This window comes from Hemicordylus capensis, chromosome 6 (assembly GCF_027244095.1).
Source record: "Hemicordylus capensis ecotype Gifberg chromosome 6, rHemCap1.1.pri, whole genome shotgun sequence".
In the NCBI taxonomy this organism is placed as follows: domain Eukaryota; kingdom Metazoa; phylum Chordata; class Lepidosauria; order Squamata; family Cordylidae; genus Hemicordylus; species Hemicordylus capensis.
The window spans coordinates 49,530,076-49,552,588 of NC_069662.1; the positions used below are offsets into that span (position 1 = coordinate 49,530,076).

At 40.1% G+C, this 22,513-nt stretch overlaps 2 protein-coding genes and 1 long non-coding RNA gene across 9 annotated transcripts in view; 2 read left to right on the forward strand and 1 right to left on the reverse strand.

Annotated features, from left to right (window-relative positions):
• The window catches only part of CDC27 (cell division cycle 27), a 78,588-nt gene extending 75,313 nt beyond the window's left edge, over positions 1–3,275 (forward strand). For all 3 annotated transcript variants that reach the window (XM_053263251.1, XM_053263252.1, XM_053263253.1), the window contains one exon: positions 1,908–3,275. In XM_053263251.1, the coding sequence (XP_053119226.1) occupies positions 1,908–1,990 (83 nt within the window). In that variant the 3' untranslated portion in view covers positions 1,991–3,275. The remainder of the gene's footprint in view (positions 1–1,907) is intronic.
• Positions 3,276–4,978: 1,703 nt separating this feature from the next.
• LOC128330417 (uncharacterized) lies at positions 4,979–16,836 on the reverse strand. Of its 3 annotated transcripts, none has more exons than XR_008310075.1 (6): positions 16,756–16,836; positions 15,647–15,771; positions 14,494–14,594; positions 8,239–10,572; positions 7,325–7,368; positions 4,979–5,569 (listed from the first exon to the last, which is right to left on the reverse strand). It is a non-coding gene; the product is annotated as an uncharacterized LOC128330417 (long non-coding RNA). The 3 variants fall into 3 exon arrangements; XR_008310076.1 differs by lacking the exon at positions 16,756–16,836 and adding an exon at positions 16,319–16,728 and having other exon boundaries at positions 14,494–14,567; XR_008310074.1 differs by lacking the exon at positions 16,756–16,836 and adding an exon at positions 16,319–16,728.
• Positions 16,837–16,953: 117 nt separating this feature from the next.
• The window catches only part of KANSL1 (KAT8 regulatory NSL complex subunit 1), a 232,729-nt gene continuing 227,169 nt past the window's right edge, over positions 16,954–22,513 (forward strand). The window contains exons 1-2 of one of the 3 annotated variants that reach the window (XM_053263249.1): positions 16,954–16,968; positions 20,521–20,662. The gene's annotated coding sequence lies outside the window, so the exon portion shown is untranslated. Of the gene's footprint in view, positions 16,969–17,000; positions 17,066–17,360; positions 18,238–20,520; positions 20,663–22,513 lie in introns of those variants that run through there. The other 2 variants (XM_053263248.1, XM_053263247.1) reach the window with 2 other exon arrangements.

Genomic DNA, 22,513 nt, shown 5'->3' on the forward strand with positions numbered 1-22,513 from the left:
TCAGCCACAATGGTCTTAACTTGCCATGGCTGCTGTTTTGTGTTTCATGCAGCATGGAGTTCAGTTTTCCATCATATAGTCTTTTGACTTTCTCAGAATCCTGAAAATGCTGTTTTTCCATTTCCTGTTAGTTTTATTTTTTAAAGAAAGCGGTTTATTAGCTATCATTATTGGAAATTGATGCTTGAGGAAAATTAGTTTTTTCAGCTGTAGGCCTAAACCAAAGGAGATGCTTGAGTTTATATGGGATCTGTGAGGGGGACAAGAGGGGTGGGACTCTGTCATTCCTTTTGCATCCTTATCTCACAGCTTCCAGTCTGTTTACTTGCATACTTTCCCATAGCAACGCCTGCCATTCTTCTAGGCAGTGTACGGAGGACATCCTTAAGATGGGTTGTGATCCCCAACTCGCCCCTATAGGTCAGGGCTATACAAATTAGGTTTCTTAATCTCACTCTGCTGTCTGAGGTACCTTGCAGTTCCAGTCTTCTCTGCCCAAAGGATCAGGTTTCGCTCTCTGCTCCACAAAATCTCTGCCACCAGTGTTTATCAAATAATTAAATACAGTGACTTTAAAATCATGAAAAAGTCATGCTATATTTATGCAAACTGTAACTTTGATAACATAAATTTAGACCTTTTGTATACTGAAGGGGCCAAGCAACAGCTTGATGTGAGGGCTCCAGAGATGTTAAAAACTCATAAAAATAAAACACTCCACACCTGTAAATGGCACTTTCCCCTTGTCACTAAGTAACTAACCCTGAACCCCTATACTCCCACCACCACCAAAGAACAGTTAGAGGCTGTTCTTATGAGCAGCCAAGCGTGGACTTGGCTGCCCATGAGAACCTCCAGGATCCACATGGATCCTAGCAATGCCACAGCGGCAAACCCGCCTACGGAGCCCGCCAGGTACCTGAGGTTAAGGGTGCAAGTGCTCCTAGCCGGCACTGGCACAGGAGCGGATCTCCACACTCGTGTAGGTGCATTGTGGGATTTCCGGAGGCCCAGACGACACATCCCAACCCCCGCACTTCTGCACTCCCTGGGGCAGCAGTGGACTGTCTGGGCACGCAATCCATGTGCCCAGCAATGTCTTGGTAAGCATCTTTAGAGAAGGTAAGGTTATGTTGCCTGCCTGCCCGCCCTCCCAAATGGTCATGTGAATGGGCCCTTAGTATAAGGTGGGAATGACTTCCACATCAAAGGATATAATTTCTAGAAAGACTTGAGTCCCTTCACCTTGAACTTGAAAGTTAAGCACTAAGCCGGACCTAGGAGGCCCAATAGGTTAGAAAGAGAACTTGCACTTGCCTGACTTTCCTTCTCTGATGTAGCATAGAGTCTTAGAATCAGGAAGTCTCCAGTTTTAATCTCACCTCTGCCCTAAGCCCACTAAGTGGCCTTAAGCAAAACATTCTGGTTCAACCTCTTTCTCCCCGCCTCAACAACATGGAAATAATAATATTGACCAATCTTACAAGATTATATATATATATATATATATATGAGATTTACTCTGAATGTGAAAATGCTCTATAAATGCCACGTGTGGTGGTGTTGCCATTAGGACCACAAACCTGGCTGAAAGCTTAATGTAAAGGATAGGTCATGTCCACATAACAACCTACTATGCAACTAAGCTTGTGTACAGAGGGGGATCATATAGGGGTCTAGAAACGTGCTAAGGAATATGGGGAAAGAACAAAATTTGTGTAATATTTGGTGTACATAGTTATATAAGATACCCCAGAAATCTGATTGGAGCAATCTTTAAACGTGCTATTAAAGATCTTGATAGGATAGTGTGTTCATACTTTTTTTTGTCCCTACAGTGTTTACATGTTCAGGTCTGCATTTCAAGGCTTAATTGTACTTTTTTGTGTGTACTTTTTCCTTCAAAGTTGGCACAGACGAGTCTCAGGCAAGCAGCATGACTGACGCAGATGACACACAGCTCCATGCAGTAGAAAGCGATGAATTTTAACCCCCAAAGGTGGATTCGGAGCTTGGATGTATGACTGACTGATATTGTTGGATTCTCTCCTTTCCCTCCTGCCACAGAGCCAGCATTGTTCTAATGCTCCACTGACACCCCAGGCGCATCATTCATCAGATTTTAATTGACAGAATTAATGGCAATGCATTTGGGGCCATTGTTTGAGTCTGACTGTTTGGCTCTTTCATCTTTGTAAACATGATTTTTTTTTAGGAGGAAATACTTTTTTTTTTTAAACCTCCTTTTTGTTGACAAACCTATCATGGAAGAAAGATTTGCTCTATGGGAGCTGGGAAGTGTGGGGAAGTAACTAATGAAGCAATTTATTGCTTTTTCTCCAGAAATGTGTCTTAGTTTTGGCTCTTTCCTCTCCAGTAAGCAGAGACCTGAACTTCTTCATTTCCATGGTCTTCAGAGACAAGTGGGGAAGTACAGGACTGGAATGTGTTAAGGATGTTTCTGAATACTATTATTGAGCGTAACTTAAAATGCCAGAGAATGTAAATTACCTTAAAAACAACAGTGTCCCCTGTGAACAAACACAATACAGAATATATAAAACCCAGTGTCCCTGCTTTAGACTTGTCAACTTGCCCGGATAGAGACTTCCACAGAATACATTAGTATTCCATCCAGGAGTTCATTTTACTGGACTAACTTCCGAAGTACCAGTTGTCAGTAATTTCAGACAACTCATTGGTAACATGACATGTTGCTTGTCAAGAGTGCTCCCTGCAATTGCACCTGACACTTGGGAAAATCAAAATGCTGTTACAGTGGTAAAAGCAAAATCCTAGAAAAAAATAAGTGTATAGATTTGCAGAGTTGAAAGGATGCAGTGAATTAAATCCTCAAGAATGCCAAGAAGACAATGGAAGCCTTAATCCAATCAAAACCTTACAATGGTGGTGCATCCCACACCAGTTTGCGACAGTATCCCCCTCAAAACTATTTTGTAAAGTGTTGTCAATGAACAGATGCAAAAAAATGTGCAATTATCTGTCTTCTTTTTTTTGTTCAGTTTTTTTTTAAATCCTGTAAGTTCGAATACTTCCTCTATGATGTCTTGTAGGAATTTAGACCCCAGGAGGCTATTTCTGTGAGGAAGGATGCTAGGCTGTGTTAAAGAAGCCAAAAATTTCCTCCTTTGTAGCACTCCTGCAACAAAGGTTGGTTGGCCTTTGTGCAGCGACCATCAAGAAAGTGTATGATAACCTTACAGTTTTAAAAAGCAAATTATGCACAATAAAATGGTTTAAATTTCATAACAATGTATTGTGATCAGTTTCCACATTTTTTTTAGTGCTTCGGTATAAATTTTATAGGATTTCATACTGTAAGGTTTTCATTTAAATTTTTAAAAGATTTTTAGTCTTTGCTTTAGAAGTCAGTGAAACGCATCTTATTGCACCTGCCACCAGTTTGTGACATGCAACATAATATCAACAGGAAAGAATGGTGAGCCTTTGGTGGGGATAGTAGAAGTTTGTCATGACTTTTCTGAAGCTGTTATATCCAGAAGTGCTTTTAAAAGAAAACATATCAAATATGAGGGCAACTATGTTTGTTTCTATGTCTTGAGTATCTACTTGTGTTTTGAAAATGTTATTCACTAGATTGTTCTGAGACAGGATAGAGACACTCTCAGACATCACAAAATAAGTTCAACAGGCTGGCTTTGTGACTTGTAAAATTGGAGCAAGATTCACTATCTGATGAAGAGCAAGCGGCAAAATTTCTCTTTGAATTTTTTTTTACAAAGCAAAGTTTGTTACCCAGCCCCCTCATTTTTCCAAATGTAATTTTTTTAAATTGAGTGTGGATTTTTTGTAGCATATGTTTGATGTTCAGCTAATTTTTATTTAATCTGGGGGAGGGCTTTATTTTCCGACCTTCATACTGCTTTATATTTCCAGGTGTCCTAATGGCCTTAACAAGTATTGATGCTAAATTATCCTAATCCAATTATTGCAAATCATACAATGTGAACAAAACCTGTTGCTTAGAGGGTAAGGGCTGAAGGAGAAAAAGAAGGGACTACTTCCAGCAGCCTGGTAATATGGTAATACAGCAGCCTGGTAATACAGACTATAGGATAAAGCTTTTGTGTCTTACATTTTGTGTACTAGGTACTGTTTCGATAGGCATTCTCACTACTGCTGCAGTAGTGAGGGAGTTATGGATGCACACTGCAGTACTTATCTAATCCCTAGAGAAAGTCTCATACTCCCATAAATAGGAAGCAAGAGCCTATACTGTTGCCCAGATTCATTGAGAGTTGGAGAACCCTTAATTTTAAGGCTGTACTTATCCTTACTGCTAGTTGACATTTCTGGGGCCTCAGATTCTTTCACAAATAAGTGTCCTGTTGGAAAGCTGTTCCTAAACTTACAGATCATGTAACTGAAACTAGGGATTCAACCACTTAAAAAGTTGCCTTTTTGGTGGTGCCCATGTCTTCAGATTATCTTTTTAGATATGCACTCATTATGTGCAGATATTCAGGTGATGGGTCTGTTCTTTTAATTCCCATGTTATTTGCCAATAATTTCTTAACTACAGCTATTCAGGGGATAACTTTATCATGCTTTCTCCCCTTTTTTAGAAATCCCAGAAAATCAGTATTTGGTCTAAACATTTGCTCTGGCCAACATTACCATTATAACTGGGCAGCCTGGCAGTCAAAAGCAAGAGAGAACATGCTAAATTAAGGGACTGTCACTTTGTGAAACATTAAGAAAATTATCAAATGAAATGTAGGTGTGATGTGTGCTTTTTGAATTGGAATAATACAACCTGACTTCGTTGTCTCCAGAAATCATACTGTTTTAGGAAAGCTTGTTTTTCTTTTCATTCAGTATTTCTGCAAATCATTAAAAGATGTGGAAAATGCATAGAAACTACTATAACTCAGCCGATATGAATAGGTTCTAGACCATCATTATTACAATTTAACTCTGTTTTCACATGCACTTTCCAAGTGAGTAATTGGTCAACAAATTGTCACAGAGAGAGAGCTACTTTATATATCATTTATTTATTATGTTTCATTTCCCAACAAAATCTCTCAAAGCATGCAGTTCCATGGGGTGTTGCAAAATTTTAGAAGCTGGCTTAAACAAATGCAATTTTAATGGCTGACCTGTAACAAGCAAAGCATGAGAAGATTGCATAATTGTGCTAGAAAGAACCCCAAGGATTTGTGCAATTGCACAACAGTTCAATTTAAAACAAAGGAGAGGTGCCGCAGTTGTGTGCCTTTGCACAAGCATGCTTTAGGTAGCACAGCACACTAATTTCTAAAATGGCACTTCCACTTGTGGCAGCACTGCAGAATGAGCTGCAGCTGCTACGTGCCAAATGGGAATTGGGCTCTAGATAAGCATATGGGGAATTCTAAAGTGGCACCACCACTCTAGCGCTGAAGGGGCTTGCTACACTGTAAACATACCTGTTCCATTGCCCAGTGAGGCATGGACTGGGGGTGGGTGGGGTCACTGTGCCACTTGCCATGAGGGGGTCTGGAGAGGGCTTTGTCCACAGGCTCACCAAAGCCTAGTGCTGGGTCTGAAGACAAACAAAAATTACATAAAATTATTATGAGCAGCAAGTTGTTGTATTCTCCAGCAATCTTCAGCAGTCTGGATATTAAGCAAAGCATAAATGCTGGGGCAGGGGGAGCAAAGAAGATAGAGGTCATGAAAGGGCCCTAAAGTCCCACTGGGATCTTCAAACTGGTCATGGTTGACACTCTTTCCACTTGCAAATAACAAATATTAGATTGGATCACATCTCCTAAGTGGACAGAGAGGTAAGAGCCCCTGACTATGCCTGGAAACACTTCTTTGTCATTTAACTTTGCTCAGCCTCTGATCCTGACCTTAAATATGCTGATAAAACATTCCATTGAAAGAGGGTGTGTAATTCTGGGGAAGCAATTCAGCATCCTAGGAATCTGTTCACTTTAAGGGTGGGGGGAGTGGCAGGTGGGCCAGGCAGATGGCTGACTGCGACAGGTGAGCAGCTGGCTGGCCGAAGCAGCCGCGAATGGCAGGTGGACCCGGTAGGCGGGTGGCTGCAATTGGCAGGCAGGGCAGCTGCTGCGGCTGAGACCGGCAGGGAAGGAGGAGGAGGAGGAGGAGGAGGAGACGGCAGCTACAGGCAGGGGGAGAAGAAGAGAGGTGGCAAGCAAAAAAGCGGCGCTGGAGGGGGGGGGGCCCTCTGTGCTGGATCAACTAGCTTATATCTAATCTAGAATAATCACATCCCACTTCTTGCAAATATAAAGAGTGAGATTCAGAAATAGAACCTCTTGCAGTTTTATAGGGCTGCTGAGAAACAGTTAACCATTTTCCAAATTCAGTTCTTTGTTTCAGATCTTACATATTACACCGTTTCCAATGAGTTGTTTTAAAAATTGTAAAGTATCCTGAACAACTTTATATGGAATGACACAAAATATCAACACATCAAAGTAAATGGGGGGGGGAGAGGGGGGTCCTCTGAGTTCCAAATATCAAACAATTAGGGATGTGCACGAATAGAAAATCTCGATTTGATTCTGTTTGGAGGTGCTGTTTCGATTTGGATACAAAGGTGCTGTTTTGATTTTGATAGCAAAAAGAACACAGGGTTATTCCTTCGAATGGCTTCCCCGTGCATGCATGTGTAGACCATTTAAAGGGATAGCCCTGTGTGAACGGCCGGCAGGCTGTGGGGAGGGATGGCAGGTCGGATCTCTGCCACCTCCCCACCACTGCACATTCTGCAGTTACTGCTCCCAGGAGCGGTTCAAAGGTACCTCTGTGCTTTTTAAAAGCAGTTGCTGGTGGGCCATAGGGGGATGGCGGTCAGGTTGCCATCTCCCCCTCCCCCTGCAGTTCCTGCACATAAAATATAATTTCTCAGCTTATCAGTGCCTCCTTTAAAAAAAAAAAAAAAAGCTGAATGGAGACTATCCTCTTCAAAAAAACAACAACAACAACAAAAAAAAAACAATACAGATCAAATAGATTTTGACTGATTCAATTCAAATTGAATTGGGCTGATTTGACCCCAGATCAGAGTTGAATCAATTTGAATTTGAATCAATTCGCACATCCCTGCAAACTATACTACAAAGCATATCAGCTTCACCAAGTGGTTGATTTGGTTAAGACTCCTAACTCCCATTGGAACAACAACAAAAAATGTGGGAAACCATTGACCATTTGTCCAGTGTGATCCTAAGTAAACACTCAGTTGTTAAGAATCTGCATAAATTGTTAACTAGCACTTTCCTAGCCACACTGGGTTTGGAAGCACTGAGTGAAAACTCAGTACCTCATATCTCACCACTGGTGTCCTTCATGGATCTTTCCAAATGTCTAGGAAAAGCAAAACCATACAAGTGTTATAAACTAAAATAAAATAAATTGGGCTAATTAATATAGTTCAAAATGGGCATAAATAACATATACATGTACAAAAATAGTAAAGGTAAGGTAAAGTGTGCTGTTGAGTTGGTGTCGACTCCTGACGACCACAGAGCCCTGTGGTTGTCCTTGGTAGAATACAGGAGGGGTTTACCATTGCCATCTCCCACACAGTATGAGATGATGCCTTTCAGCATCCTCCTATATCGCTGCTGCACGATATAGGTGTTTCCCATAGTCTGAGAAACATACCAGCGGGGATTCAAACTGGGAAGCTCTGGCTTGCTAGTCAAGTCATTTCCCCGCTGCAGTATTGTATTTCTGCATAAGACTAAAACTATGTTACAGGAAGGTAATGCTGATTGATTTTAACTGTCTTCAGCCCTGTTTAAACAGTGACTGCATTCATATGCAAGTTGCATGCTCTTTGACAGGTTTTTAACAACTGCTCCTCTATGGTTCTTTACATGATACAAGCATGGATTCACACATTGATCTAAAAACTGATATTAAATACAACTTGTGGTAACTCAGATTAAATCAAATCTTGTGAGGGGAAATAAATAGGTTGGGTAATAATTCTAGGTGGTATCTTACACCTGTTTAAGGCACATACAATATTTTAATTCAAAATCTATTTAGTATTAAATTGGATATTATATGAGATGGTTGTATCCAGCTGTCAAAATATTTTGAGGGAAAGGTATGAGAGGTAATTAGCAGTATTATGGGGCAATCAACTGGTATGGACCCAGGTTCAAAACTGATATTGTAACAAAAATCTATTAATAAAATATTTCTACTTATTACATATATTATTACCATATTTATGTTACTGTGCATCTTTCTAGAGGAGACCAAGCAAAGTCGCTTCAGTTATCATCTCCTGTCTGATGCCAGAACAGAAATGGTCACACATTGGAAAGGTCAAACATCTCCAGTAGGGGTATCTTGGTACAGAGCAATATGGGACCACCTGGTTATGGACAAAAAAAAGTGGCAAAACATGGCATGAATTCCTTTTCTGCCACCTGGCACCCATTAATGATGACCTGCAATAATGTTCAAGTGCTACCCCACCAGACAAGTATAAAGTAGTTCACTGATAGGATTGTTTCACTGTCTCTTGCATATTAAGCACTACGTGTTTATTCCTGTTATTTAGGATTCAATTTATTGTATTTTAACATTGTTGGGAGAAAAACCCAATGAAGTTAAAGTTTTAAAAAGCGTTGATTTTCCTTCCTTGTTCTATTTCAGGAGGGAAGCAAGAGCCCCAACAAAGAGCCAGCTCGCCCCCTTACTACTGTAAGGAGAAAGCACTTCTCTTGCCTGACTGTATTATTTTACGAGTGGGTCACATCTTAAGGCTTGTGCCGGATCTATTCTGGTTTTGTACTAAACCTTCTAGATTCACCAACCAAAATCTGTTGCAAAATAGTGGCTTGGCTCAGGGGAGGGGACATGCACGTAGAGTTAAGGAATGGGGTGCCAGCGCATCATGCTAAACTTATAAATTTGTTTTCAGTACCTGAACGGGAGTTCAGTCATTTCACGCAAAAATCAGCACTCGATTTCCCCTCAGGCTTTCTTTGTTTCAGCAGCTTGCAGTGGGGGAAGGGGGGTTGTTTTCGCTGGGAGTAACAAAATTTGTCCCAGTCTACTACAAATCACCCCAAAATCTACCAGTAGATCCTGATCTGCTTTACCTTTTGCCCACCCCTGCCTGCCTTAGAGTCTAATTTACAGAAGTTTAGATTCACATCAGTGTTTTCTGAATTTGTGACTTACTCTATATTTTTTTAAAAACGCCAGAATAGCCTTCTACAATCCAACTGGCAAACATTTTACCTCTTCACTTGGCCTACAAAATGGTCTAGGCTTATTTAATCATTCTGCTAAAAAGCAACAACAAATTACCACAGAAAATGAGTTCCAGGGAATCAGTGAAGACCCGCCCAAATTCTTGTATGTAACTGAACCTATTGAGGGCACTTTAAAATGTGTAACTGTTCAGTTTCAACATAAATTACCTCAGAATCCGTTTTCTTGACTCTAAGTTAACTTGAAGAGTGAGGGGAATTTGTGACTTTATACACTAGAACTTAATAAGAAAGGTGGGCTTAATTGAGAAAAAGAATACTAAAAAGCTTCCTCTAAAGCCACATTTATTTTTAATTTCTATTAATGTATTAATCTTTATTAGCGCATATGAAAGTCTTCAAGTCTTTTAAGTCAGGATGATTTCATGAGTGAAAACATGGGGGATTTTTAAAGCTGAAGAGAGCTAGTTTTAAATTGAACGTAAGTTCTAGTCAAAGTACAGTTTTTAACTTACTTTAAAGTCAGGAAAGCAAAAACCAATTTAAATGTCACTTGCAAATGTGGGCTTTTCAAAAATTCCTCACAATATCCATTGGTGTCTTGTGGACTGGTTTAAAACAAATGTATTAATGGCTAGATCATTTTAATTTAATGGGTGGGAAGTTAACTCAGAATTTGTATATATTTCAAAACCAGTGTTGTTCATTACATTACATGTTTTATAAGGAAATAGCAAGATCAAAGTCCATTGTGAGACAAATCTAAAACACATTAATGGGTAGAAAATCCAATTTGGGAAAGGAATACTTTAATTTCCCCCTCTCAGGGCCTTGTAAGTACTGTATACAAAGTATTTATTTCCCAGAAGTATTTTTCTCCTTCTTCACCAATAGAGGCCTACATTCCATTAATCATACAGCCTACACCCAGCAAATGCAATTCATGTGATGAAACAGGCTGGTTTTCAAACTCAGATGTACTGTTCCAGATGCACAAAAGGCAACTGGTTGGGGATGATAATGCACTTAAAATATCTCTAAATAATATTTTCAAAGCTTTTAAAATCTAAATATAGATATATTTTATATAATAAATATAAACATAAGTGTTACATTCTCCCACTATTCTGTCATCCAGCTTAGAGATGTGGCAGGTTTTAAAAAATGTCTTTATATGCATATGTGTGTATGTATGTGTGAAATATTTATCTACAAGATTAGAGAATAACAACATTTTAATTTGCATATAGTTAGATCCGAAGAGGTCCCTTTGCTCCAATGGAATTAATCATCCTCCATTGAAGGAAGCCACTTCTGTTCATTTAAACTCTTTCTGTTGGCACATGCAAAGGAGCAGTTTAGGCGAAGTGAAAGGAGCATTTAAACTTTATTTATTTCTTCTTAATTTGGCATACAAATGTATTCAAAGCTCTATTTTAGGACTAGCATCTCTATCCAGAAAAATTATAATATATGTGCACAGATATACTAAGTACAATATTGTGAATGAGCACACATGTACATACATGCTGTATAAACTACAACCAACAATGGGGTAATGCCTATGGAACCCAATATATAAACACATAGGGATCTCTAAGCATATACAGATTTTGTATGAATTAAACATGCATTCATTTTAAAAAATTAACCTGGGGTACAAATCCCCTCAAATCCAGGATACAAATAGGAAGTATATACTGTATGTGCATTGAACATAACGGGCTCTATCCACCCCCAGCACAGTACCTCCAGTGACTGTTGCTGGTGTCTATCTTATGTTTCTTTTTAGATTGTGAGCCCTTTGGGGACAGGGATCCATCTTCTTTATTTATTATTTATCTGTGTAAACTGCCCTGAGCCATTTTTGGAAGGGTGGTGTAGAAACCAACCAACCAAACAAACAAACATAAATATAATGTGTTGAATAACTGTATGTAAGTACAGATCTGTACATGCATACATTGTACACAGATTGCATGTGTTGAATATAATGTCTGAACAAGGCTACTGACTAGCCAGTAGAACACCGGAAATAGGCAAAAGATTTAGTGAAGTTTCTACCGAGCAATTTGGGTGGAATATTATTTGCCCGGTTTTTTTTTGAATCTCTGTAACAATCAGGTAAATATCCCCTTCCTCTTCTTAAGATTTTCCATTACCATTTATGGATAAACTACCCAAATTAATGCTGGTGAACATCTGTCAAAGAATAACAATGGATGACATCCAGGCCAATGCAGTGCTGGTGCTATAGGGAAGAAGTGATTTTTGCCAATCTCCTCCTTCCCTCCCCCTTCCCTCTAAAATGTATTTTCTTTATTTGTTTCATTTATATCCCACTCTTCCTCCAAGGAGTCTAGAGCAGTGTACATGGTCTATGACCATAATAAAGATTGATTGATTGATGGTTGTGTTTATCCTCACAACAACCTTGTGTGGTAGGTTAGGCTGAGAGATGCGTGACTGGCCCAGAATCACCCAGTGAGTTTCTTGGATGAGTGGGGATTTGAACTCAGGTCTCCCTGCTGCTAGTCCAACTATCTAACCACTATATCACACTGGCTCCCTAACACAATGTGCCTCCTAAAAATATGTCCCTGAGGTTCATGCAACCCTCAGGACATATTTTAGGGAGGCACAATGCATTTCAGAGGGAAAGGGAATGGGTGAAAATAATCTCTCCCTGTAACACCAGTGCTGTGTTAGTCTGGATGTCAGCCAATGTTCTGAATTTGTCTGGAAGTTAATCAGAATTTAGGCACAGGTGGGATCTGCAACAAAACATTGCAGTGTATTCTTGCCCCCTAACATCAAGCCCTATCTTCCTTCCGTAGGCAGAATTGAGAGCTGGCCATAAATCCAGGATTTTAGCATAGTGTTGACTGAGTAGCTACATGTCCCACAACCAAAACAAAAAGTAGCATCATGGACAGTCCTATGAAACTGGAAGTTACCTCTCCAGACAATTAGATAGATCTCTATGCCCTCGACATTCCATTGAGGTCTGGGAAGCTAATTTTTCCCCAGTGTAAACTTTTTTCTCTTTTTGTTGAGAAGCTATATATAAATTGTAGTAGTAGAATATTATATTGAAAGATAAAACTATTTGTTGCTGTTTTTTCTTTTAAAAATATTTTCCTTTTAAATTTAAAATATATACAATTAATATATTTATTTTGGTCTTTCACCAGCATAAGGTCTGTGAAATTAACAGCTTTAGCATTAAAAGCAGTCTATGCCTACAACTATAAGGTGGAGACGTAATTAAAATTCAAACTGAAATATAGTTAAAATGACAGTATACTATAATAAGAATATGAAAATATATTAAGATTAGTTTGCTATAAAACAGATCTATGAGAAGCTGTAAAGTTAATTAAAATTAAGATTATAATTAAGCTAAATGAAAGCTAGAAGGATAAGCTATGAGAGTAAAATACCAAAAAAGACTACAGTAAAAGCTGTAAGACTGAGTAGCTGGAGATACAATAGTACAGGTATGAGGTGTGTTGGGCCTGATTAGCTTTTGCTGGCAGTCAGTTCACAATGAATTCTGCATGTTGCCGCACAGAACCTGGCAACATTATGTATTCTGAAGGGGTTGCAGTCAGAGAGTAGTAGAGAGATGTAGAACTGGCCTATACATTCTCAGCATGGCCTGGAGCTGCTCTACCTGCCTTTAAGGGCAGGGAGAGCATTCCTGGCTGCACTGTGAACGTGGCACTGGATGGTATTTGCACCCAAATGGGGTGCACAGCACCCAGGGCGTATCTAGGGTGGGGCAGGCAGGGCACGTGCCCCAGTTGCCACTTGAAGGGGGGCACCATTTTCTAAAATTAATTTTTTTTAAAATGGCCACCAAAAACAAAATGGCCACAGCGCATGCTCAAATGGCCTCTGTGAGGCCCTAGGCCATGCCAGGCCTCACAGAGGCCATTTGAGCATGCGTGGCGGCCTCCAAAATGGCCACCATGCCAATCTTTGCAGGCCCGAAAATCAGCCCGGGGCAGGCTGCGGCAGTTAATTAGGAGGCTAGTAGGGGGAGGGCAACCGTTGCTCCCCCCCACGGCCTTTAGGAAGCCCCCCAAAGGGGCTACATGTTAAAAAAATTAATATAATATGTCACTGTACACATATTCAGTTTGGCACTATGTACAGAGAATCAGGGCTTGTGAAAACTGAGCTGAATTGTGAGTTTGTCTTTGAATCAGTGTGAAATCCTTAGTATTAAGGCCCACTGGGAGTTTCTTGCTCTCTTTCTCTCATTTGAACTGTCTTTTTGAAATACTATAATATATTCCAAGCAGTGACACAGTTTACTCTGCATATTCTTTAATTATTTTCAGAGTATCTGGGAAAAGTCAAATTCTCCATTTATTTTTAAAACTTATGTAACAGTGATGCTACAATGCATAGTAGAGAATTAGACAGGCACATCTGTTTATTTTTCAGTTCTCCTCCACATAATATTTGGATATTTCATGAGCCCCAGCATACTTAAATTTGCTCTCCTGGTGGCTATTCGCTCCTCGGTCTCCATCACAGCTTTTAGAAAAAATGTTAAATCTTGGCTTTTTGCCCAGGCATTTATTTGATTCTCTGCTGCTGCTCTTTATAGTCTGTACTGCTTTTATGCAGACTTTTTATAGTCTGTACTGCTTTTATGAATTTATAATCAGATTTGTTTAATTTTTTTCCCACTTAATATTTTAATTGTGTCTTTTTTATCATCGTGTTTCAATTTTTTTTGCTGTAAACCGCCTTGAGATTGCTTTAATGAAAGGCGGTATATAAATCTAACAATAAACAAACAAGCAAACAAACACAGGCTGCCGGCTGTCTTCCTCCGCCAGTAAGAATAAGAATACTGAGGAGATGCCTCTGTAGAATAAGTAGTGAAGGAGAACGTGCTTGGTGGTTTCAACTTGTTTGGTGTTGCAGGGACTAAAACATATACACTTCTGCAAACTTGGGGACTCCCCTGCGTATTTAAAAACCACTACTTTATTTTAGGTGGCCCCATTTAATTCCCAAACTGATAGGTACTTGTCTACCTGTGTTTGCTATTAGTACATCAGGGCTTGACAAATCTCAGGCACCAGGGAGCCATGGCACCTAGAAATTAAACTGTGGTGCCTAGACTAGGATATTCAGAGGTAGAGTTATATAATAATACATGTATTTGTTCTAAGCATCCCTATTTCTGCACCAAGTATGTTACTTTAAAAGAGGATAAAGATAACCTATTTACCCTCTCCCTCCACAATGCCCATCACTGTCTGGTCAAGTGTCCATTGTCTGGCTCCGAAATATTTGGGCTGTCTCCTAGATCCAAAGAAAAATTTTCAAGGCCTGACAATTTAAGGATATAGAGATACTTATAAATAAGTGGCAGCTACTAATATATAAGTATTACTACATGGTGATGCATACAGGCAAATGTAAAATTTACAAGTAATTAGACAGAGTAGGTTGTACAGACGGTAGTATTACATTATATGTCAAATAATAAGAGAGTTTAAAAAACAGTATTAAGCAAATTTATTATTTAATCACTGTAGACAAAAGTGTTAGACCAAAGAAGTAATGCAGTACCAAGGATACACCATCACCTCCCTGGCCAAAATTCTGCCAACAATCTTGAGATGTAAGACTAAATTTTAAAGGCAGGAAAAAGAATAATGACATTATATTATAACATTATAGTAATGGGTGACTTTGCCCTCAAATTGCCTCATGAAAGCTAAAATTGAGTTAATAAGAAGTTATGTGTATAATGATTATGCCTTGGATAAATTAATTAAGACGTGATTCTATGGTAAATTACAATAAGCTGTTCTGCTTGACATAAATTATATTTTTTAGTTTTACTCAACAGGGCCATGGCTGACAAATGGATTCCAGGACTGAGCACTTACGTCCTATGGTTCATTTGAAGCCCTGTTATTTAATAATCCTCCTGCTAACTTGGCAAAGAGGCACCTTTTAACGTGGTGATTCTCTTTATTTAGCAGGGGGAGAGTAACTGGCCCTATCCACCCCCAGCACAGTACTTCCAGTGACTGTTGCTGGTGTCTATCTTATGCTTCTTTTAGATTGTGAGCCCCTTATCTTATTTATTTATTATTTTTCTGTGTTAACTCCCTGAGCCATTTTTGGAAGGGCGTTATAGAAATCAAATTAATAGTAATGATGATGATGATGATGATGATGTTAGGACTTTTGTCAGCACTTAGATTGCTAACTCTCATTAACAACTCTCTGGACTAATGCAGCAATGTGTCTGAAATGCACCAGTGCCCTGCCCTCCTCTGCCACAACCTGGGCACTAGCTCAGTGCACCACAATTCCTGACGTACTTCTGGCATGTTAAGGAGGACATCCTTTCTAACTTGCTTTCTTACTGCATTTTTTGCTTGCTCAGGATAGCTTCCACAAAGGTCTCCATCCATCAGATATTGGTGAGTACATTATTATTTCCTCAGCTCCTTTTGCTTGACAGGAATACTCTTCACAAGTAGATCTAATGCTGAAAGGCAAGAAAGATAAGGCACATTGGTACTTTGTAATAATGTGATGTTGCTAGGTATGCATTTTAAATAAAGCATACACTGAATGCCATCTTTATGCTGAAATAGGTTCCCCTGTGTGGATCTGCTGTACTGTACCAAGTGCATGAGGTAATACAGGGACTGATAAATCCCAGGCACCAGGAAGTCATGATACCTAGACATTAATCCATAACCCCTACACTAGAATGCATATTCAGAGGCAGAGTAATTTAACAAAACATGTATTTGACCTAGGCAGTCCTGTTTCTGCTCTATTCAATTTGCAGAGCGGATAAAAAGAAGTCAATTTACACCCCCTTCACCATGTGACATATCCATTACTAAGTCCACTAGTAATGTTGTCAAGAGTCTATTGTCTGGCATCTATCTATCAGGAATGGTAGGCCTGACAAAAATGAGGATCCTGGCCACTGAGAGGTACACACACAACACTTTGGGGGCCTTTGTTTTGGGAGGGAGGTACCTTCTCCACTCATATCTCCCTTTATAAGTTGTGACTAATACCTTTTGTTGCAAATCACAACCAACCCCTATTTCCCCTGCATTCCCCACCCCGGGCCCGACTTGCGAGTAGTGATGGTGATGGAATCGGCAACATTTATCCAGGGGAGTTTGTTTCCGGGAGGCCTTTGGCTGCGAAGCCAAAACACGGGACCTCCGAATAGCCGTAGGAGAACTGCTGCTGCTAGTACTCCGGGCAATACGCCTCCTCCTTCCTGTCTCCACTCCTTCCCCCCCCCCCTTCATTGCTAGGGGCATTTCCACCCCTTCGGTATTTGACAGAGTAGTTGCACGAGCTTAGCCTATTGGAATGCTTTCTGATGATTGTTGACTGTTGGCTGGAGAGCGCTGCTTAGGTGTTCTCAAAGAGAAGAGTTAGGGGCAGATATGACATGAAGAAGGGCGGGCAAGCGGGAGAAAGACGCTGCCAAGATACCCACAATTTCACATCTCCCCCATCTCCGAGAAACACAAGCAAAGGAAGGCATAAAACCGAGGTATCAGCATCAATCCCATCCTCCAGCCCCACCCCTTGCCTCTGACTGACACCGCCTCCTCCAACCGCGCCTGCCTGTGTTTTCCCTTTACCCAATGAGAGTGGGGGAGGGCGGAAGACTTCCCACCCCCACTTCAAGGCTGGTTGAGCTGTGCAGGTAGGTGTTGGGGGTATGAGAGCAGCTTCAAAAGCTGGTGCAAATTCGAGGGAGCAAAAATCAAGAAGGGGGTACACAGAGGGGTGAATGGGCGGAGGTAGGTGAAGATGCAAAGGGAAAGGGGTGGGGGCGTGACGTTGCAGATGCATGCTACCGGGTGGAGAAGGAAGAGGAGCGTAGCTGGGAAGGGGGACCCCCCTCTTATCACAGACATGCACACTCCGCTCCTGCAATAGACCGCAGGCCAAGTAGCTAGGAGCCCCGTTCTCGCAACTTTGAGCGAGTGGAAGGAAAATGGGGAGGGAGTGCGCAGCGAGCCGAGCCCTTCGAACTGCCTGCTCTTACAGAGGTAGTCTGGACAGGCCGGGGTGGCGGGGCGGGGGAGGAGAAAAAAGGGGAGTTGTGGGAAGGGTGGCATGGTTGGTATGGTACAGCCCCTCCAAAAAAGTGAGTTTAGATTGTGCAATAATGCGAGGGTTAGGGACTTGGGAAGTTTTACGCATTTAAATGCAAATCGCAGACAATAAGATCAGCCTCTGCCCAACGATCCGTCGGTCCATCCACGTAGAGCATGTGTGTATGTGTATGTACATAATATGTACACATACGTAATGGATGGTGATGCCTAGTCAAATAGGCCAGATATTAGGAATTGCCGCGTGCCGGCCTATGGGTAGGGGTCGGAGGATTTCTAGGTGGCAGAGGGTCTCTGCTGTGAGCTTCCTCCCAGTAGCAATGCTGCTTGTGGCCACCGTTTCCTTGTGGGCTGGGCCAGGCTTAGTTTGAGCCAGGGCTTTGCCCCTCGCTCCAGCACAGTCCTGGAAAATTGGGAGCTTTATTGTAAGTGCCCTTGTGCATATGCAAACTAAACTTCCATTTTCACTGAGCCTTTCTCACACAGTTCTGCGGACTAGGGACGGGGCTCGGGGTCAGAGGGTGTGGTTTTCAGACAGTTTTGGGCCTCTCCTTTTAGAACCGAAGTAGTGATGCTGGAGCTACAGCATGTCGGGGAGCTGGGATTTCCTTTTTGTAGTAGTAGCAGTTGTGTAGAAATGATCTAGAATGGTTTTCAAAGGGAATTTCAAATGTGATTACTATATGGAAAATTCACCAATAAGGGATACTTGGAAACTGATTCCTTATGAGGAACAAGGAAACGTCCATGATGAACCATGAAAGTAGAATTGGTCAACTTGTTCTATAGGTTTGTGGTGTTCTGGAATAATGGCATAACCCCATTAAAAAGAGGGAAATCTGACAGCTTTAATTGTAAGTGAAGTTACACTTACTGTGCTTTTAGTGGCACATCATTGTGTTGTTAAAAATGCATTGATTCTGTTTTGGAGGGCATGTTCATGTACAGTGAGAAGTATTTAAAAACACTTAAATATGTACTCTACAAATAGTGACTGTTCAATAAGTAAGTACCAGCTGATACTGAAAACTTAAAAATACCATGTGTGTAAGGTAAAACCAGACTAAGAAACTAAAAAGACTAATTTATACAAAAGAAACTATTATTTGGGAGGGGGACAGGGGAGCTATGTCCCTATATTCCTCCCTTTGCCACAGATCTCTTCCTGGCAGAAATGAACTTTGTAACAATGAAGGAGAAGCCACAGCTCAACCAGTTGCTTTGTCAGGGTAACTAATACCTTGAAGTTTTCCAGTCAGGTGCTAAGATTTTTGGTTTGCTCTTTTTTTATTTTTTAGCAAGGAAACATAATGATCACACACAGACACTCCTGTCTGTTACAAAATTCCATTTTGCCTTTTCATCCTCATAGAAGGAAAAACAGCTACAAAATTTACAGGGGATATAAATATTAAGGCTGTCAACCAATTAAAGACTTAAAAGATGCTTAGTTATGACTAACTTTCTTAAGAGATGACCTAATTTAATATCTGCAGCTGAATAAATTAATGGTTTTGTTTTAACTGTATTTACATAATCGAAAACCTGTTTGAGAAATATAGTCTTAAGTATCAGAATTAGTATTTCACTTTAAATATAAATAAATAAATTTGAGCATTTAGAATGCCTCTGACTGTATTCACACACCAGGGCAAAAGATTGTGGTCCATAGTCAAAGCTCCATCAGAATTGTGTGAGATTCAGGTTGAAAAGTCATTTTGACACTGATTTCAGTTGAGCACTCCCTTTCAGCTGCCTATATTTTATGATATGAAAAACAGTAATTTTGCTCTGAAGGGCAAACTCTCTGGTAGCTTAGGATACAATCTGGAAAGAAAAAATATAGTTTTATTGGGGGGAGAAGCTGGTGACTCTGTGCAGGCTATGTGGCAGCAGGTACTTCAAAAAAGCTTAGCTTTTGCTAGTTGGCAGCCATGCTGACAGAGAAAAAAAATTGATTAGCAACTAAAACTCCAGTTGATTAATGCCATTACTTAAAAGCAAACTAAATGGAAAATAGAACATTTTTAAAAGAAAGGATATACATTATTTTAAAGTGTTTTATTAAAGCTTGCAACTTCAATAAATATATAAGGGTAGTAGCAGGAACTAACAGAAAACAGAATTGGTAAGAGAGGGCAGGAACAGGAATAAACTTGAAGTGGATTTTATGGAACTGGGATACAAAATGGGTCCAGTGCCGGGCTCTGTGGTCAAGCAACAAATGCTTGGAACAGTCCTAGATTCCACAACTTAGCTTAAAAGGTACATGATGTTTTTTAAGTGTGTGCCATCCTTTATTTTAACTCAGCAGGGCAGACTTTACCCACTTCTTCCCTTGAGCCAGTACAATATGTGTGTAAAAACTGATTTCTGCACACCTGATGCATAAGATATGCAGTAGCCTGTTGCGCATATGCAACCTCTGTATATTGCTCTATAGGGATTTCTGTGCACCCCAAGCTTATTGCCTAGGTACTGTGGATGTGAGGCTGCAGCGATGTGATGTGATGTTCTGGAACAGTGCCTCTGTTTTTCTGTTAGTTAAAGAAAATAATTATTTTTAATTCAGAAATAAATTAAATGCTTCCCTGTACTCTGATAATGTTATACCAATGTCCTAAACAAAACAGTAATTCTGTGAGGTCAAATATCCAGTTTCCCACGTGTGAGTAACAATTGTCCCATAGATAGCAGAATCAGGGCAAATGGTAAGTGCATTCTAGCTTCCTGCTTGCAGGTTTAATGCAAGAGGAAGATGGGGAGAGCTGCCTGCACAACTGTCATATAGAATTTGCTGTGCTTCTGGACTGGAAGCATCAGAACATTAATTTCACACAACCCTTATCAGTCTGGTTTAAAACAGTGGGGATTGGTTTTCTGGATAGCAGAACAGCAGAGGCTAGCTAACAAGGGCAGTAGTGGGCAATCCCTCCCCCCACCAAATTTTGTTTGCAAAGCTAGGGAGAAATGTTCTGCTAGGACTCTATAATATTTTGCCAGTATTCTGTATGTATTCCTGCTCACTTTCACCAATTTTGTCCACTTTCCCATTCTTTCCAAACCACATGAAGGTAGTCTTGTCATGTATGCCTTATTTCTGTTTATTGTCACTTACTTAGAGTCTTCTGTTGCAGAGGCCAGATTTCTTCTTTCTCAAAATAAGAGTTGCAGAGAATAAGAAAAGAAGAACTTGGCTAGAACAGAAGCGCCTCTTCACAGTGCTCTTTGCTTGTCAACTATTTCGACACTATGGATTCTGCCACGGTGTACAACAAGGTAAGATTTTGATGTTTCTCCACTTTTTCAATAGTAAATTATTTTTCAGCAAGTGCTCAGTTTTCATTGGGATCAGCCCATCAAGTCTGTTGACTGAAGGGAAGTGGGATTTGAATATATTTGCTGTAATATTTCCTGCTAAAGAGGCAATGTCCATTCTTTTGTAGTGTGTTTTTCCAGTCACCACTATAGTTATTTAACAGGAAAATAAAATATAGCCTGTCTGTTCTTGATGATATTTCCCACTTGGGTAATATCTTCTACCAAGTTTAGGTAGATAGGTCACTTGGGATGAAATCCACATCTTACTGAAGTTAGCATTGAAAACTGGTGACCTTAATTGATCTGGATTACTTCCTTTCAGCAAGATCAGATCAAAGAATCACTGGCCTGATAAACCCAGCTAACTGTTACAGAAGGTGTTTTCTAGACACCTAGAATCTTTCCGTGTCCTGTATAAGTGGAGAAGGGATTTGTGGCCTTTGCATTAGTGCCTCCAACCATGTGCACTTCTCTCCACAGCCTGTCCCACTTTGTATTTAGTGGACAGAGTTTCTGTGGCAGAAACCCAAACTTTATCTCTTCATAAATTAATTGATCTGTGTTCAGAGTCCCATATTTTGAAAAGCAATTTGGTAATTGTAGGTTATACCCAGTTTAAGAAATAGGAAAGATTATTTAGAGATTATTATACTTTGTTCACTCAAAAGGCTTTTATATCTTTTACCTAATAATACAATGTATTACTGGCTACTTTTATCTTGTGACAGTTATGGTACTACTCATGCATAACAAGGGGAAAATATGTATCTTACAGATCTGGCATTTCAGATAGAAATCTGTAGCTTGATTTCTAGACACCCCGCCCCCCCATTTAAAGTAATATTACAAAACCAGTTGAAATATTCATATATTTTAGAAGGCAAGAACTGAAATATTAGCACAGAAAAGTAAAACAAGTGATATGCAAACAGCAGAGTGTGTTATGAAGACCGACATTTGAAGTACTGTATTGGCTACAATCACTTCCAGTGGATTCGACTCTGCTCCTCAAACAGATAAATAAATGGCTGCAATTGCTAAAGCAAGGTAGATGTTTGTAAATAGTTTCACAATGAAAATAATGCTTATGCATAGCTGTCTGAGTGTACACAGAGAACATTCAACAGCCTTTGCTTGAGCTAATGTTTGTTTCTGTCTCAAGGGAGGGGCCTATCCCCTTTAAACAAATAAGCTGGTGGTGTTAAAGGTACTGGGCCAGTACACTCTTGAAAGAAGCAAGGTAATTTTATTTGTAAGATTAATGTTAGTAGGACACACATTGGTCAAGTGCTGTCATTGGACAAATAAGCACCATGGCATTCACAGGCAGGACAGAAAGATTTACTTTGAGTTAATGTACTTTCCAACAAGTTGTGTGCATTCAATTTCTAGTGCTGACTTATTTCCTATTTCTGTGCCACAATAAAAAGTAGACAGCAGATAAATTAATTTAAAGTTGGGAGGGATGACCATGCAGGAAAGTGTATTTAAACTGAATTTCAACTTGTGTGTGTGTGTGTGTGGTTTTATCACCTTTGAACAGATATGCATCTTTGCTCCCCCCGCCCTTCCAGTAAAGTTGTACATGTTTGGGGAAAAGCTCCTCCTTCCCCCATTTTACAGGCATTTATCTGATATTTATTAACAAACATTACCAGCTGTAAAACTTCTAGGAGTTTCTAGAGCCACTCCTGGGTGACTTAATTTCTTCCTCTGCTTTTTAACACACTCTCTCTCACACAGAGAGAAAGAGATCAGGGAAAGAACCATCCAAAGTTTGGAATGCAACCTGGCTGTGCCAATAAAATT